General features: G+C 33.5%; 1 protein-coding gene across 1 annotated transcript in view; it reads left to right on the top strand.

Moving 5' to 3' along the window:
• The window catches only part of LOC132729727 (phosphatidylinositol 3-kinase catalytic subunit type 3-like), a 56,309-nt gene that overhangs the window by 16,617 nt on the left and 20,339 nt on the right, over positions 1-19,353 (top strand). Inside the window, exons 7-12 of the mRNA XM_060715552.1 lie at positions 2,303-2,395; positions 3,620-3,805; positions 5,272-5,414; positions 6,674-6,782; positions 15,243-15,310; positions 16,144-16,246. Coding sequence (XP_060571535.1) covers positions 2,303-2,395; positions 3,620-3,805; positions 5,272-5,414; positions 6,674-6,782; positions 15,243-15,310; positions 16,144-16,246 — 702 coding nt within the window. The remainder of the gene's footprint in view (positions 1-2,302; positions 2,396-3,619; positions 3,806-5,271; positions 5,415-6,673; positions 6,783-15,242; positions 15,311-16,143; positions 16,247-19,353) is intronic.

The following is a 19,353-nucleotide window of genomic DNA, read 5'->3' as shown; positions in this document are numbered from 1 at the left end:
GCAAAAAATATAAACTTAAAAGAATATAATATATGGAGGGTCCAATTTTTAACCTCTTGTTCTTATGTACAGTAATTAATTTAGTTACTCAGCTTTGAATTTTGAATAGTCCATTCAAAGTTTAATGGATTTCAATAAGGAAAAAGAGGTAAAAACAATATAATAGCTACTGGTCTGACTGACTGCAGGCCAAGGATCGAAGATTAACATATGAAAAGTCTTAAAGTAGATTGATATCTGTCAGCGAAGTGACTTGTTGCACATAGTTTATGTAAAGTTTAAATGAACTAACCATATTTTTACTATTTTACAATATTTTACTGCATTTTCTTCTTCTAGGTGGAGGGAGGGGCATCCCAAGAATTTTTTTTACATTGTGGCGGGGGGGGGATTGGGGGTGTTTCACTGCATCAACAAAGTATATGTTATATGGCGACTTTCCAGCTTTACTGGTGGAGGAAGACCTCAGGTGTCCCTTTTTGCATCATTTCAGGCATAAACGGGCACCTGAGTAGATCCACCAACATTCAAGATTTTAAAAGGTGTGTTTTGGCATACATTTAATGAAATAAATATGTTAAGGCTTATTAGAAATTGCAAGTAGACAAATAAATTACTTTTATTTAATACTTCTCTTAGAAAAAAGTTGAGGCTTCAGTCTATATGGCTTATAAAAAGCTTCACCTCTGCTGACTTAAGAATTTATAACATTTTATGTTTCATTAAAATTATATTTAACATTGAGGTGTGCTAATGTAACAACAAAGAAAACATGATTTTAATGAGACAGTCAATACAGTATGCATGTGATAACCAAAATTGCTTCATTGGCTAAAAATTAAAACACATTTTTGAGTATTTGCTGAACATGTATATATTGAATAATTAAAGGCTAATTTTTTGTCTGGTTTAGGCAGACTTTACTCTTTGGAGCTTATAATTGTTTTATAGAGGATATTTGTTTAGTTCAGTGTAAGATCGGAATATATTTCACCGAGTGAGCACCAAAAGGTATATTTCACGAGTGGCGCAGCCCTGAGTGAAATATTAACTTTTGGTGTTCACAAGGTGAAATATATTTCGATCTTACACTAAACTAAACAAATTTTCTTTTTATTATATGCAAAGAAACGTTTTAAAAGGACATTAAACCTAATACTGAATGAAAAGCGCGCCAAATAATAATACAACGTGACGTCATTTACGACGTCACGTCATTAAGTTGGTTCCCAGTATTGTGCACGCTGGTATTTCACTGAAACAACGTAAGGGGCTTAAATTCAAAACAGTGAAATTATCAAAGTGGTAATTTCACTGTTTCAAACAGTGAAATTACCAGTTTTATATCACTGATATATTTCTATAAACCACCGAAAAGCATGTAATAAAATATGTTTAATTGAATCATTAGAATCATTAGAATCAAAGTGTACTTTGTTACTTCTAAAATAAAAGCATATCAAGGTTATTACAACATTAAAGTGGCTGACATGTTTAACTTTATTAGTAATGCAAGGTACATTGTATTTGAACAGATTTGTACAAGATGAAGATCAGTACGTTTTGCTGTTAAAATGGTTTTATTTAAAACTTTTACTTGTATGGTTTGCTTTATCTTTCAAGCTCTAAAAATAATTTATAACATGAAATACATGTACCTTGTCACAACAAATAATCCAAATAAAAAAAGTAATATGTTCATATATATATATAGAAAATATATGCTTTTCTTACCTCCCTTAGACTTCTCTTCAGTTGTCAAGTTGAGGTGGGAGAGGTATCATAATTATGTTCAAACTTCTGAGTTCTGACATATGAGACATTGAAGAGAAATATTTAAGAAACACTTGTAGTCAAGTTAATTGACAATGAAGTAAAAAAACAATTGAACTTCTATTTGCAATAATAAAATAATTCAAAGGAAGTAAATATTTTATATTGAAATAATGAAGTTTAGGGAAGATTTGAAATGTGTATAGACCGCCTCCATGGTCGAGGGGTTAGAGTTGATGACTTCTTATCCAGTTACCTCTCTGGCGTGGGTTCGATCCCCGGCAGATGCTTTGGTAGTTTAGCACAGAGGAAGGTAGTCTAGTTGGTTAGGCAACTACCTGCCTATATGACTGAAATACTGTTGGGAAAAGGCGTAAAATGAAACAAACAAACAAACAAAAATTAAATGTGTATAACCATTTTGTCATTGAATACAAATTTTAAAAAAAATATACATTAGATTATTATAAAATGTGTGAAAGGTTACTTGATGATCATGTATGTCATAAATTGTAACTTTATATTTCAGACAATAGTTGGATACCCTCCCACAAAACAGATGAGTTCAGAAGAACAGGATTTAGTTTGGAAATACAGATTTTATCTCTCCTCACAGAAAAAGGTTTTTATATTGTTCATACACAAGTTCATAGTGATTATTGTATGTGATATCAGTAAAATATTAAAAGAACAAGAGACTGTCTCATAGATTAGTGTGAGAAATTTCTGTTCAGTAATGAAAGAGACTGCCTCATAGATTAGTGTGAGAAATTTCTGTTCAGTAATGAAAGAGACTGCCTCATAGATTTGTGTGAGAAATTTCTGTTCAGTAATAAAAGAGACTGCCTCATAGATTAGTGTGAGAAATTTCTGTTCAGTAATAAAAGAGGCTGCCTCATAGATTTGGGTGAGAAATTTCTGTTCAGTAATAAAAGAGACTGCCTCATAGATTTGTGTGAGAAATTTCTGTTCAGTAATGAAAGAGACTGCCTCATAGATTTGTGTGAGAAATTTCTGTTCAGTAATAAAAGAGACTGCCTCATAGATTTGTGTGAGAAATTTCTGTTCAGTAATGAAAGAGACTGCCTCATAGATTTGTGTGAGAAATTTCTGTTCAGTAATAAAAGAGACTGCCTCATAGATTTGTGTGAGAAATTTCTGTTCAGTAATGAAGGAGGCTGCCTCATAGATTTATGTGAGAAATTTCTGTTCAGTAATATAAGAGACTGCCTCATAGATTTGTGTGAGAAATTTCTGTTCAGTAATAAAAGAGAATGCCTCATAGATTTGTGTGAGAAATTCCTGTTCAGTAATAAAAGAGGCTGCCTCATAGATTAGTGTGAGAAATTTCTGTTCAGTAATGAAAGAGACTGCCTCATAGATTTGTGTGAGAAATTTCTGTTCAGTAATAAAAGAGGCTGCCTCATAGATTAGTGTGAGAAATTTCTGTTCAGTAATGAAAGAGACTGCCTCATAGATTAGTGTGAGAAATTTCTGTTCAGTAATGAAAGAGACTGCCTCATAGATTTGTGTGAGAAATTTCTGTTCATTAATGAAAGAGACTGCCTCATAGATTTGTGTGAGAAATTTCTGTTCAGTAAAAAAGAGACTGCCTCATTAAACAACACCAATTTTAGGTTAAAAAGATGATTGTTTATATGATATATCAGTACATTTAATATGTGTACATCATGAATTGACATTTTCATTTAAATATAAAGCATGTTAAACCTCAAACTTCATTACTGAAATCATTAATGAAAAAAAAAATAAAAAGAATTTGAAGAACAGTTAATGTATAAAGTTGATTAAAATTATAAAATTTTCTTTGCTTTCTATTGTCCAGGCTCTGACAAAATTTTTGAAGTGTGTAAATTGGAATCAAACCCAGGAGGTTAAACAAGCGCTAGAGTTACTCAGTGCCTGGAACCCCATGGATGTGGAAGACGCACTTGAGCTTCTGACACCAACTTTTTCTCACCCGGTAGTGAGGAAGTACGCTGTAAACCGACTTAGACAAGCAGATGATGAGGTGGGTGGTGAATTTAGCTTAATTTGAGCAATGGTTGCTTCGAACTATATATACCTTATGCATATTTTGGTAAAAAAATACATTTGTGTTTCTAGTTATCTAAACCTTACTCAATTTCAAAAAAGTTGTATTGCATATGTGAAAGTGATGGAAATCTTTACAATGTTTCTTTTGAAGAGTAAGAAAAATTATGTTTCCAAATATTCTACGTCTCAGTGTGGCCAAGTGGTTCAGGTTGTAAACTTTAAACCAATTGCTTCTCAACGCTGTGGGTTCGAATCCCACAGAGGACCTTTGGATTCTTTCATGTGAGGAAGCTATGCAGCTAGCTAACCAAATGTTGATGGTTCTACTTAGGTGCCAATTCATGCTTGAAATGATGTACAGAGAGGCCTAAGGTCTTCCTCCATCGGTAAAGCTGGAAAGTTGCCATATGACCTTTTCAGTGTTGTGACATAAAACCTACCCAAAATAAAATAAAAGTAAAACATGCATTTTTGAGGGTGTAGTTGATCTTTGAGATACCTTTGCAAAAATATACAGTTAAAGACATTATTTCTTCACAAAATGAATGTGCTTAAAGCAACATTAAACCACTCTAAAATTTACTTTCACACCTTATTTCATACAATATCCCATAGATAACATTGTGAAATCAAGTGTCATGCCAAGGAGCAATCAAGCAGAAAGTAACAACATAACAACAAATTTAAGTTCTAGGAAGGTGTTGACTTTAATATCAGTGGTCTCAATAGTGAGGTCAAATAAAGAACAAAACAAAGAATTGGGACTGAATTTGTTGGTCTTAAAAGTGGATAAGTGAGGTGGTTTTAATTCTGGATCATGTAACCATTGACATAAAGAACAGAAAATTCCGTTCTTTTTAAAACTGGTCTTAATAGCGGGGTTGTCTTAATTCTGAGGTGGTCTTAAGTAAGGATTCTACTGTATATACAAAAAATATAAAATGTATATAAATATACATGAAAAAATAATTTATGATCGGCTAAAAATATGCAATTTTTTTGGAGCAAAGGCCTAAGAGCATTATACTGAGGTAAGCCTTATAACAGGGTGTGTTATAACAGAGTAGCTGTGTTTTGTAGGGAGGTATATATTTTGTATGGGAAACTGAATACATGTTTCATAACAGTTCTGAACAAGTACCTTTAACATCAGATTACTGAGTGAAATTTCACACTTAGCACACAATTAATTATGTGAAGTGATATTTTACCTTCACCATACTAAACAGTCATGTGCACAAGTTCATCTTTCAATCTGGACAAACCCTAATCCTTATTTTTATGGAAAGGTTCTGAATAATTACTGACTGAATAGCTAACATTGCAGACCATGATCAGACAGAATGGAAGTGCTAGCTAATCGTAGTTTGCACTGGTGATATTGGAAGACTGGTGTGGTAACCAGACGAAAAAATGACACTTTCGCTTGAAATTTTTCAGGATTTGTTGTTATATCTGCTACAATTAGTGCAAGCATTGAAGTATGAAGATTTTGAGCAGATAAAGAAAGATTTGGATACAGCTGTTACACCTGTTAGGCGGGATTCAGTGTCACTGGATGATTCCCCGCAACAGACAGAAAAGTATGTATTCATATATTCTATTTTTCATTTTCATTAAGGTTTTGTAAGTTTTATGAAAATCAATGATTAACTCATCACCTGATTGAACTAGAAGTGATTAGTCTTTGCCACCAGTATAGAGCCAGGCAGGCATGTACACACCTACTGTCTGACCGAGCTCTTGACTGCTGGCAGGTCTGTTTTATGAATGCCCAACATGGATGTCCCAGCTCTTATTTACTTATTCAAGATGTGAGAGCATGTGTCAATCATTGTCATTGGTGGGCTTCAGAAAAGAATCTTGGTGCTTGTTGATTTCCTTACAATAATAATTTATTTTTTCACAGTTTTCACAATTTGGTACTGTTCTATTAGCATTTACTTTCAAGTGACAAAGCTCTCCTACCTTTGGTGACAAAGCTCTCCTACCTTTGTTTGTCAACCGTCATTACATAGATGTGTTTATTATAATTAGAATATATTACACCTTTAACAAAATGTGTTAATACTTTGTAAACAATCTTAGGGATTGACCAATAAGACAAAAATTGTTTAGAAGAAAATATGAAAATCTGTTCATTTGGTTCATACTACAGTTGTATTACATGATTTTTTTGATAAAAAATAAGCAGTAAAGAAAATGTCCAAGCTGTTTTATTCTTTGAAGTTTGTTATTCACCCACAGTCACAGTCTTATCTTAGAAAGAATGGGGTTGAGTTCTCTGTCCTAAAACCCCAAACTTTGTACATGTATACTGAGTGGGGTCTTTTTTTCTGTTTCAAATTGACACTTTTGAATAGAGATGGACGAAAGATCTGAAACTGAGGAAAAAAAACCCTCCTATTTTATTTAAACCAATGGTTTTACAGCCATCCTGATTATTTCAAGACAAGTAGTCTTAGTTTTGAATTTTCATGTTAGTGTTATAATATTTTTTCTTTGCTCATTTTTAGCTTGTCTGTTTCAAAGGAAATAACGAGCTATTATGATTTCTGCATCATTGTCCTGTGATTGTTTAGAATATCAATAAAAAAATATGATATTGATAGTTGTTACCATTAACTTGATGAGTGTTAAAAGCACATGATGTGCTCTTGTTCTATGTTAAATTTCAATTTTGATTGTAATTTATTTTATGCACTGTCAATGTTGTTTTCAGAGGTTAATTTAAGTAATTCCTTTTCCAACTACATGTATAAGCATAGTGATTATTGATCATCATGACCCACTTGTTTGATGACTGTTAGATATTGGTTCAATTTCACTATGTTATATTTAGGTATCCAGCGCCTGTGTTGACAAGGACCACATCACATGACTCCATTTTAGATGAACTAGGTACTTCCCCACGCATCTCTGAGAGTCCAGAATCTAAACTTGAAAAAGAGGTATATTTGATGCTTTTGCTGTGACTTTCACTGCTTTTTTAGCTCGACTTTTCTATGAAAAGGGGAGCTATCCTACTCGCCCCGGCGTCGGCGTCGGCGTTGGCGTCACACCTTGGTTTAAGTTTTTCGTACCACCCCCACTTTATTTCAGAAGTATTACAAGTATGGCTTTGAAACTTACCATACTTGTTCACCATCATAACCTCCATCTACAGACAAGAGTACATAACTCTGTCAAGGTTTTTGACAGAATTATGGCCCTTTTTTGACTTAGAAAGTGTATTGAGCTTGGTTAAGTTTTTTGTACCACCTCACTTATTTCAAAAACCATTGGAGGTATTGCTTTGAAACTGACCATACTTGTTTACCATCACGACCTTCATCAACAGACAAGAGGACATAACTCTGTCAAGGTTTTTGACAGAATTTATGCCCCTTTTTGACTTAGAAAATACATTGAATATGGGTAAAATCCACTTATTGCCTTAACCCTTTGAGATATTGCTTTGAAACTTTTAATGCTATTTTCACATCATTACCCCCATCTGTACGCAAGAGAAGGTAACTCTGTCAAGGATTTGTTTTTAAAAATTAAGGCCTTTTATCGACTTAGAATCTTGGTTAAGTTTTTAGTACCAGTCCACTTTTTGACTGAACTGTTTGAGATATTAATTTGAAGTTGGAATACTTGTTTACAATCATGATTCCCAAACATGTCCAGGAGAAGGTAATTCTGTCAAAGATTTTATTTGAATTATGGCCCTTAACTGTCAATGTTTTGTATTATAGGCAAGCACTAAAAAAACTTAAAAAATCTAAAAAAAATTCATTCCTATCCACTTGTTCACTTTACCATAAATTATGTCATATAAACATTGCTGTAATATTCAAGGGTATCAAACAACTAGTTTATTTTACCAGTAAATCATATAACTTTATATTCAGTTTCGTGATGCTACACTGTGCTTACATACAGAAATTAGGAGCATTCGAAGATAGTGAGAATGAATGTGTTCAACGAGATGCCCCAATTGGTAAAAATATACTCAATGTCACGATTTCATGAACATTTAGCATGACATTAAATAAATGAATTGAACTTCCTTCATGTAATTCAAATATCAGTTTACAACGCATTATCTACATAGTGGACCCACGAAAAGTAACCAGTCACCCACAGCCTGTGTGAAAGAGATCCACTTGTGACCAACTGACAACATCTAAAAAAGCTTGATAAAATTTATCTATTACTTGTATTATAAGGTAACTATAATACTTTCACATACAAAGTCAAATCTATATATTATGCTGATTGTACAAAAATATACTGCTTCCTTGGCATAGATTTCTTGAAAAATTATGTTATTATGTCATTTACCAAGGTGTTCTGAGTGACGTAAAAATACCTTATTCTCTCAAAGTGGGTTTAATACTATTAAATTTATTTAAGGCTCAACTCAGTTTTTTTTTCTTTCTTACCAGCCCTCTTTTGACTTAAACATTTCAAACTTTGCTGCAGTGTTCAAGGGTATCACACAATTCAGTAAAATAATTCTTCACTAAATATCTTAATGCTCATGGCCATTGTTCACTTTAAAAATACAGAGATTCTTGTATTGCCTTTTACTGCAAAAACTTTTTTTATTGGCAAGCAATAAAAAAGTCGAGCGCGCTGTCTTACGGACAGCTCTTGTTCATCTTGTTTTCCCCTGATCTTTTATCATCTGTAATTTTGGAAAGACACCTTAGGACTTTTGAGCAATTAGCCTCCAAATATATAAATTTTTACGTGAACATTTTTAAGAAATTTTTTTACCAGGAAATGCTGTCCACTGTGCAAAGATTATTCCTTTTCCAAGACATTCATTTTACTCAGAAATTATCTATATCAGAAAAAAGCTTAGAAGTAGCTGAATAGAAATATGGTAATGATACAAATTGTTTTTTCTTTAAAATTCCCTCTTTAAGGGTTGAGGCATCAGAATTTCAGCTACTGTTTATCTTTGTGTGATTGTAAGAGGCAACTAAATGGTTTGGAATTACTGAAGTCTATGCATTTCTCAGCTCTAGCAGATAAGGTAGTTTTCACCCCTGGTGTTGCTTAAAGTTTGTAACATGCGTGGTTAGCCAAAGTCATCTTTCCTGTTTGGGTGCCATAAGACCTAAATTATGTTGGGTGTGCTGTAAATCCAAGAAAAAACTTCAAAATAATTGTATTTATCTACATTAAGAAATCATCTCATACACAGTTAGCATTAGCAGATTTCACTTGGCTTGTATAGCCGATATTCAGTCATATTCCCAATTGAAAATAGTATATTATTTTCCCAATCCACAGGTAAAAAATCCCAATTGAAAGTTACAAAATAAAAATATTGAATAATAAATTTTTAAGTCTTTGAAAATAAGGGCCTCTTCACTGTTATGGTGCTTTAATGTTTGAAGATGCCATCCTAGAAAGTGATTCTTTGCATTCATTTAATCAAAATTAAAGTCATGCATTTTTCCCAATTTTTAACAAAACATTGCTGAAAAATTCTCAATTCTGTGGGTACGGGTCATATTCCCAAAATCCTGGAAAAAAAAAACACCCTGGTAAAAGATACATCAACACAACACCATAACTTGTCACCTCAGTGCAGTAATTGGTTAATTCTTATCAATTATATAAGGAGTTAACCCATTACTGGACTAAGGTGACAATATTACAGAAATGAAACTTTGACTGTTTGTACCAAATATTCCTGGCAAAAATTTTGTGCTACCTTCTATGAATAAAAACTGAACCATCACTGTAAAAAAAATTAAACTGGCTTGCATGATTATAAACTATATTACAGAGTACAGTATAATCATTGGTATAGTGATTTCATGCACAATGTAATAAAACCTGCTAAATATTAGACAGATGTCTTTTCCTGAGAGCATAATTTGGAACAATTTTCTGTACTATTTCAATGGGTACCATATGTAATAATATGTAAATTGAGATGACTTTTTCAATGTTCTTTGAATTTCTTCTGTACTTGTCCATTTAATGTCATTTATACTTAATTGATGCAATAGTTATTTCTGAAGTATAGATGACTTCATGGCATATAGACCAAAATACACTTTCCTTAAGGTGTAGAGGTATTTATAGATGGATCCGTACGTAGTTTTTAAATAGCTTATCATGTATATGCCACACCAAATTTTCATATAAAATTGAAAGTCTTTGCCATTCCCATCAAACTGTCAATATCTTTACCTAATATCATGTATTCATGAATCATTTAAAAAAGGAAAAGTCATTGACGTCCTTTTTAGCTCACCTGTCACAAAGTGACAGGGTGAGCTTTTGTGATCGCTTTTCGTCCAGCGTCCGTCCGTCCATCGTCCGTCCGTAAACTTTTGCTTTAAATGACGTCTCGTCATAAACCACTGAGCCAATTTCATCCAAACTTCACAGGAATGTTCCTTTGTGGTCACCTTTAAAAATTGTTCAAAGAATTTAATTCCATGCAGAACTCTGGTTGCCATGGCAACCGAAAGAAAAATCTTTAAATATCTTCTTTTAAACAACCCTAAGAGCTAGAGCTTAGATATTTGGCATGAAACATCTTCTAATGAGTGTCTACCAAGTTTGTTCAAATAAAAGCCCTGGGGTCAAAATTGGCCCCGCCCCGGGGGATCATTGATTTTCCCTATATGCATATAGTAAAAACTTAAAAAATCTTCTTTTAAAGAACTGTAAGAGCTAGAGCTTAGATATTTGGCATGAAACATCTTCTAGTGAATGTCTACCAAGTTTGTTCAAATAAAAGCCCTGGGGTCAAAATTGGCCCGGCTCCAGGGGGTCATTGATTTTCCCTATATGCATATAGTAAAAACTTAAAAATTTTCTTTTAAAGAACCCAAAGAGCTAGAGCTAAGATATTTAGCATGAAACATCTTCTAATGAGTGTCTACCAAGTTTGTTCAAATAAAAGCCCTGAGGTCAAAATTGGCCCTGCCCCAGGGGGTCATAGATTTTCCCTATATGCATATAGTAAAAACTTAAAAAATTCTCTTTTAAAGAACCCAAAGAGCTAGAGCTAAGATATTTGGCATGAAACATCTTCTAGTGAGTGTCTACCAAGTTTGTTCAAATAAAAGCCCTGGGGTCAAAATTGGCCCCGCCCCAGGGGGTCATTGATTTTCCCTATATGCATATAGTAAAAACTTAAAAAATCTTCTTTTAAAGAACTGTTAGAGCTAGAGCTTAGATATTTGGCATGAAACATCTTCTAGTGAATGTCTACCAAGTTTGTTCAAATAAAAGCCCTGGGGTCAAAATTGGCCCCGCCCCAGGGGGTCATTGATTTTCCCTATATGCATATAGTAAAAACTTAAAAATCTTCTTTTAAAGAACCCAAAGAGCTAGAGCTAAGATATTTAGCATGAAACATGTTCTAATGGGTGTCTACCAAGTATGTTCAAATAAAAGCCCTGGGGTCAAAACTGGCCCGCCCCGGGGGTCATTGATTTTCCTTATATGTGTATAGCAAAAACTTAAAAATCTTCTTTGAAAAAACCCAAATAGCTAGAGTTTAGATATAAAGCATGAAACATCTTTAAGTAAATATCTTCAAAGTTTGTTCAAATAAAAGCCCTGGGGTCAAAACTGGCCCTGTTCCAGGGGTGTCATTGTTTTTAACTATATGTGTATAGTAAAAACTTAAAAAATCTTCTTTTAAAAAACCCAATGAGCTAGAACTTAGATGTTTAGCAATTGAAACATCTTCTTATGGGTGTCTACCAAGTCTGTTCAAATAAACAAATAAAAGCCCTTGGGTAAAAATTGGCCCGGGGGGAGGGGGGGCTATATACAGGTGAGCGACCTCAGGGCCATCATGGCCCTCTTGTTCTAAAGTACTTTTGTTAACTTATACATTTTGTGTACATAGTTTCATAAGTGCAGAGTCTAAAATAATGTATACTTGTCATCAACTGATAATGTATTTGCAAAATGTCGACAAAAATTTGTTTTTCCAGTAAAACTTTAGAAATTGAAGGAAATATTAAGCAAGCTCATTTTGTTTTAACTCAGATACCAGTGGTGTTGGCGGATAAATTTGAACCTCTTGTCTCTCTACTACTTTGGGTACAAATTTTGCCAGAGTCTTTGAATTTTTTCATGTGAGGAAGGTATACAGCTAGGTTACAGAAGGTCAGTGGTTCTGCTCAGGTGCCCACTTATGCCTGAATTTATGCAAGAAGGGGCACCTGATATCTTCAAGCACCAATAAAACTGGTGTTAAAACCAAACCAAAATATCATTCATTTAGCCGGTTCCTTTGAAAAAGTGATTACATACATGAGACACATCAGAATTTAAACTGGACTGTGTCACTTTTTGATTTCAGAAATTTATTTCTGATTTTTAGAATCGGGCCGAAAGGTCGCGGTGCTTATAATAGACTGATGTCTACACTTATGCTTATTCAGCCTTTATTTATTAATATAATTGATGTTGTTCATATTTGGTAGGTAGATACATTTGTTGGTCTCTAACTTATGGATGAGTAAGGGGATCACTAAGGTTAATTGCTGCAGTGCAAAACATTAGGCTACACTTCCTTATATATCCTTTATTTATTGACTGATGTCTTTCAGCCAGTTGGTAAATATGTTTGATGGGCCTGTAACTAGATGGAGGAAGTGGGCTCACTTGTGCTAAAAATAGATTTTACACTTTTGCTCTTTAACTGCTTAAAGATATGACCATCCTTTTGCATTACCTCCGCTTTAAAGAGTTTTCAAATAGGCTAGAACTACTGTTTAATACATTGAAACTTAGGGCCGTGGGTTCAAACCCCAGAAGGGTCAACTTTTTTTTAGCTCGACTATTCGATAAGAATAAGTAGAGCTATTGCAGTCACCCGAGCGTCGGCGTCGGCGTAACCACTTATGTTAAAGTTTTTGTAATAGTTCAAATATTTTCAAAGTCCATTGACATATGGCTTTGAAACTTTGCACACTTGTTCACCATCATGACCCCAATCTGTAGACAGGAGGAGGTAACTCTATCAAGCATTTTGACAGAATTATGCCCCTTTTTCGACTTAGAATTTACGTTAAAGTTTTTGTAATAGTTAAAATATTTTCAAAGTCAATTGACATATGGCTTTGAAACTTTGTACACTTGTTCACCATCATGACCCCAACCTGTACACAGGAGGAGGTAACTCTATCAAGCATTTTGACAGAATTATGCCCCTTTTTTTGACTTAGAATTTACGTTAAAGTTTTTGTAATAGTTCAAATATTTTCCAAGTCCATTGACATATGGCTTTGAAACTTTGCACACTTGTTCACCATCATGACCCAATCTGTAGACTGGAGGAGGTAACTCTATCAAGCATTTTGACAGAATTTACCCCTTTTTCGACTTAGAATTTACGTTAAAGTTTTTGTAATAGTTCAAATATTTTCAAAGTCCATTGACATATGGCTTTGAAACTTTGCACACTTGTTCACCATCATGACCCCAACCTGTAGACAGGAGGAGGTAACTCTATCAAGCATTTTGACAGAATTATGCCCCTTTTTCGACTTAGAATTTACGTTAAAGTTTTTGTAATAGTTCAAATATTTTCCAAGTCCATTGACATATGGCTTTGAAACTTTGCACACTTGTTCACCATCCTGATCCCAACCTGTAGACAGGAGGAGGTAACTCTATCAAGCATTTTGACAGAATTATGCCCCTTTTTCGACTTAGAATTTACGTTTAAGTTTTTGTAATAGTTAAAATATTTTCCAAGTCCATTGACATATGGCTTTGAAACTTTGCACACTTGTTCACCATCCTGATCCCAACCTGTAGACAGGAGGAGGTAACTCTATCAAGCATTTTGACAGAATAATGCCCCTTTTTCGACTTAGAATTTACGTTAAAGTTTTTGTAATAGTTAAAATATTTTCAAAGTCCATTGACATATGGCTTTGAAACTTTGCACACTTGTTCACCATCATTACTCCAACCTGTAAACAGGAGGAGGTAACTGTATCAAGCATTTTTTTACTATCAAGCACTTAGAATAGTCGAGCGTTGCTGTCCTACCGACAGCTCTTGTTTTCTTTTAAAATTATTTATGTATCTCTCATATCCCTTTTTGGAAGAAAACATGTTTGATTTTAATTATTTAATTAATATATGACTGTATTTATTGGCTAAATAATGCTAAATCTAATAACAAATATGGTACCTGATATTTTCAAAGTGTAATAAAATCATAACTACACGATAGAAGTATTTAGTATTTTACAAGATCAATCAATTTTCTTTCTAGAAAATTTAGTGAAACAGGCACACATTTGAGTAAATTTAACCCATTACTTCATATACACGCCTTTTAACGCCTTTTTCACCCCCCCCCCCTTTTTGTTGTCTCAAATGATGAAAAAATGCCTTATTTAGGCCCCAAACACTTGTTTTTGTTTGAGAAATGTTGTTAAAAAAAGTGACCTCTTTTTCGGCGGGGCCCCCCAACCAAAAGATACATCAGGGGTTGCCAGAAGGGGGATGTGCCCCCTTCTGTTTGGGGGGGGGGTTTGAAGGGGGGAGGAGTCCCCCTCATCGCCAAGAAAATTTTGGACTTGTGAGAGGCTGTAAATGACCCCAGATTGATCATAAGGTAACGTGTAACCAACGCTGAAAAGCATTTGACTCTATCTCAATCCATTGAGAAGTTGCAGCACTTTGAAATCAATTTTGATGGAAAAAATCAACGCAAAATAGTGATTTTTGGCAATTTTGAGATGTCCCTTCGTTGCCATGGTAACAGAAAATTTAAGCCTGAGCATGTTGTTGCAAGGGCAATGGTCCAGTCAACATTTGTGCCAAGTTTGATTAGTGTTGAAGCAGTTTTTATAGTATTATAGCAATTTGAACTTGTAACGGGAGACTTTTCAATGAAAACAGCCATTTTTCACAAAATGCTCATGAAGTAATGGGTTAAGGGAACTCTTTTTAATTAGGCTCTCTAAGTAGAAAGTTGGTGGAACACGTGTTAAAAATGGTTGGGGTTGGGTAATATTTTTATACATATTTCATAAATTTTGAGTAGAAACATTCATTTTGCTTATGCAAATTGTTAATTTAATATTTAACCAAAAAATAATGGGAAACATTTTTTATTAGGATGATATTGTAGATTATTTAAAGGTTCTGTATTTCTGAAAAAGTGTCCATGATTGAATTGAGAAAAATACCATAACTCAGTTTCTGTACAGTAAAGTTTGTATAAATTTTGCATATGGGTGTCCTAGCTTTAAGATATATATCTGACCTATGTTGTCAATTTTTTCAGTTCCTTATAGTGGCTGTTAGGATGGTCTTATCTTAATTTATTGATCAATGTGCATTTAACAGACAGTATGGTTAATGTTTTACTGTTAAAGCTCTGAGAACAACTATCTTTGTTTTTATTTCAGATGGACTTGGCAACATTTTTGATATCAAGAGCCAGTCATAATCTTAGTCTAGCAAATTATTTTTTCTGGTAAGTTTTCATTTAATTTACTTTAATGCTATTATGTTTTTTATTTCGCAAAAGTTTCTCCTGATTTGTTAATTCTAGTTATTATATTGGTGAATGATGGGCACGGAACAGGTTGTTTTTGGTCAATAACTTAAGAAGAGCGGTGGCCTAGTGGTAAAGGTGTCTGCCTCTCAACCCAGAGATCATGGGTTCGAGCCCTACTCCGGTCACGACCATGTTTCTTCATATGACACCATTACTGGTTGGTTCCAGGAAGCAGACTCGAAAGTGATTAATATAAGTCGCAATCGAGCTTAAATAAATATGTTTAAACCAATAACTGCAGTTCAGATTGACTAATTGTAATTTAATCTGGTATATTGTAAGCCTATGTGAATACCTCCCTTGGAATAACCCCTTTGTTACTATGATGGTCACAATCCATAACAGCAGTTAGGAATGAGAAATTGTGATTAAACTTGGTATATAGAAGCTTATGTATTGACCTTGTTTTGGATTGCTCCTGGCAGCAAAGGGTCATGGTCAAGGGTATTGTTACTAAAAATAGAAAAAATAATTTCCAGTTGATTGCTTCAATTAGAAATAAAAAATGGATCTTATATTGGAACCAATGAAGACAAATTTTCTGTATATAGCTTTGCCATCAAATTGGGTTTTTTTTTTCTCAAAAAAAAAGAAGTAAAAGTTTATGCAAGAGTACAAAATTAGGTTCTTCAACAACTTGTAATTTTTAAAATATTTTTTTTGAAAATAATAGGTATGAATAATGTTCTCTTTAAATTGTATAGCTTGAGTGTTGTTTATCTAAGTTTTACTATAAATTGTTTTTACAGGTACTTGATGGTTGAGAGTGAGGACCATGAATCAGAGAAAGATCAGAAAACCAAAGACATGTATTATAGTGTGTTCAGACGATTCAGTGATGTTTTAGTTAAGGTATGACATGTATTATAGTGTGTTCAGATGATTCAGTGATGTCTTAGTTAAGGTAAGAAATGTATTATAGTGTGTTCAGACGATTCAGTGATAATTTAGTTAAGGTAAGTCATGTATTATAGTGTGTTCAGATGATTTAGTGATGTCTTAGTTAAGGTAAGACATGTATTGTAGTGTGTTCAAACGATTCAGTGATGTCTTAGTTAAGGTTAGACATGTATTATAGTGTGTTCAGATGATTCAGTGATGTCTTAGTTAAGGTTAGACATGTATTATAGTGTGTTCAGACAATTCAGTGATGTCTTAGTTAAGGTATGACATGTATTATAGTGTGTTCAGACGAATCAGTGATGTCTTAGTTAAGGTTAGACATGTATTATAGTGTGTTCAGACGATTCAGTGATGTCTTAGTTAAGGTAAGACATGTATTATAGTGTGTTCAGACGATTCAGTGATGTCTTAGTTAAGGTTAGACATGTATTATAGTGTGTTCAGACGATTCAGTGATGTCTTAGTTAAGGTAAGACATGTATTATAGTGTGTTCAGATGATTCAGTGATGTCTTAGTTAAGGTTAGACATGTATTATAGTTTATTCAAACAATTCAGTGATGTCTTAGTTAAGGTAAGACATGTATTATAGTGTGTTTCAGATGATTCAGTGATGTCTTAGTTAAGGTTAGACATGTATTATAGTGTGTTCAGATGATTCAGTGATGTCTTAGTTAAGGTTAGACATGTATAATAGTTTATTCAAACAATTCAGTGATGTCTTAATTAAGGTTAGACATGTATTATAGTTTATTCAAACAATTCAGTGATGTCTTAGTTAAGGTAAGACATGTATTATAGTGTATTTAAACAATTCAGTGATGATTTAGTTAAGGTAAGTCATGTATTATAATGTGTTCAGACAATTCATGATGTCTTAGTAAAGGTTAGACGTAAAGGTTAGACATGTATTATAGTGTGTTCAGATGATTTAGTGATGTCTGAGTTAAGGTAAGACATGTATTATAGTGTGTTCAGACGATTCAGTGATGTCTTAGTTAAGGTTAGACATGTATTATAGTGTATTCAGACGATTCAGTGATGTCTTAGTTAAGGTAAGTCATGTATTATAGTGTGTTCAGACGATTCAGTGATGATTTAGTTAAGGTAAGTCATGTATTATAATGTGTTCAGACAATTCATGATGTCTCAGTAAAGGTTAGACATGTATTATAGTGTGTTCAGACAATTCATGATGTCTTAGTAAAGGTTAGACATGTATTATAGTGTGTTCAGACGATTCAGTGATGTCTTAGTTAAGGTAAGTCATGTATTATAGTGTGTTCAGATGATTCAGTGATGTCTTAGTTAAGGTAAGTCATGTATTATAATGTGTTCAGATGATTCAGTGATGTCTTAGTTAAGGTTAGACATGTATTATAGTGTGTTCAGACAATTCAGTGATGTCTTAGTTAAGGTTAGACATGTATTATAGTGTGTTCAGATCATTCAGTGATGTCTTAGTTAAGGTTAGACATGTATTATAGTGTGTTCAGATGATTCAGTGATGTCTTAGTTAAGGTAAGTCATGTATTTTAGTGTGTTCAGATGATTCAGTGATGTCTTAGTTAAGGTAAGTCATGTATTATAGTGTGTTCAGATGATTCAGTGATGTCTTAGTTAAGGTAAGTCATGTATTATAGTGTGTTCAGACAATTTAGTGATGTCTTAGTTAAGGTAAGACATGTATTATAGTGTGTTCAGATGATTCAGTGATGTCTTAGTTAAGGTTAGACATGTATTATAGTGTGTTCAGATGATTCAGTGATGTCTTAGTTAAGGTAAGTCATGTATTTTAGTGTGTTCAGATGATTCAGTGATGTCTTAGTTAAGGTTGGTCATGTATTATAGTGTGTTTCAGATGATTCAGTGATGTCTTAGTTAAGGTAAGTCATGTATTATAGTGTGTTCAGACAATTCAGTGATGTCTTAGTTAAGGTTGGACATGTATTATAGTGTGTTTCAGACAATTCAGTGATGTCTTAGTTAAGGTTAGACATGTATTATAGTGTGTTCAGACGATTTAGTGATGTCTTAGTTAAGGTAAGACATTTACTATAATGTGTTCAGACAATTCATGATGTCTCAGTAAAGGTTAGACATGTATTATAGTGTGTTCAGACAATTCATGATGTCTTAGTAAAGGTTAGACATGTATTATAGTGTGTTCAGACGATTCAGTGATGTCTTAGTTAAGGTAAGTCATGTATTATAGTGTGTTCAGATGATTCAGTGATGTCTTAGTTAAGGTAAGTCATGTATTATAATGTGTTCAGATGATTCAGTGATGTCTTAGTTAAGGTTAGACATGTATTATAGTGTGTTCAGACAATTTAGTGATGTCTTAGTTAAGGTAAGACATGTATTATAGTGTGTTCAGATCATTCAGTGATGTCTTAGTTAAGGTTAGACATGTATTATAGTGTGTTCAGATGATTCAGTGATGTCTTAGTTAAGGTAAGTCATGTATTTTAGTGTGTTCAGATGATTCAGTGATGTCTTAGTTAAGGTAAGTCATGTATTATAGTGTGTTCAGACAATTCAGTGATGTCTTAGTTAAGTTATGACATGTATTATAGTGTGTTCAGACGATTCAGTGATGTCTTAGTTAAGGTATGACATGTATTATTGTGTGTTCAGATGATTCAGTGATGTCTTAGTTAAGGTTAGACATGTATTATAGTGTGTTCAGATGATTCAGTGATGTCTTAGTTAAGGTAAGTCATGTATTTTAGTGTGTTCAGATGATTCAGTGATGTCTTAGTTAAGGTTGGTCATGTATTATAGTGTGTTCAGATGATTCAGTGATGTCTTAGTTAAGGTAAGTCATGTATTATAGTGTGTTCAGACAATTCAGTGATGTCTTAGTTAAGGTTGGACATGTATTATAGTGTGTTCAGACAATTCAGTGATGTCTTAGTTAAGGTTAGACATGTATTATAGTGTGTTCAGACGATTTAGTGATGTCTTAGTTAAGGTAAGACATTTACTATAGTGTGTTCAGACAATTTAGTGATGTCTTGATGATGTTTTAGTTAATGTAGTGTATTGTTTTCC

The sequence above is a fragment of the Ruditapes philippinarum genome, unplaced genomic scaffold (genome assembly GCF_026571515.1).
Source record: "Ruditapes philippinarum isolate M1 unplaced genomic scaffold, ASM2657151v2 ctg3808_1_1_1_1, whole genome shotgun sequence".
NCBI lineage: Eukaryota > Metazoa > Mollusca > Bivalvia > Venerida > Veneridae > Ruditapes > Ruditapes philippinarum.
Note: the sequence above shows the minus strand (reverse complement) of the source record. Positions and strands in the feature narration are given on the sequence as shown.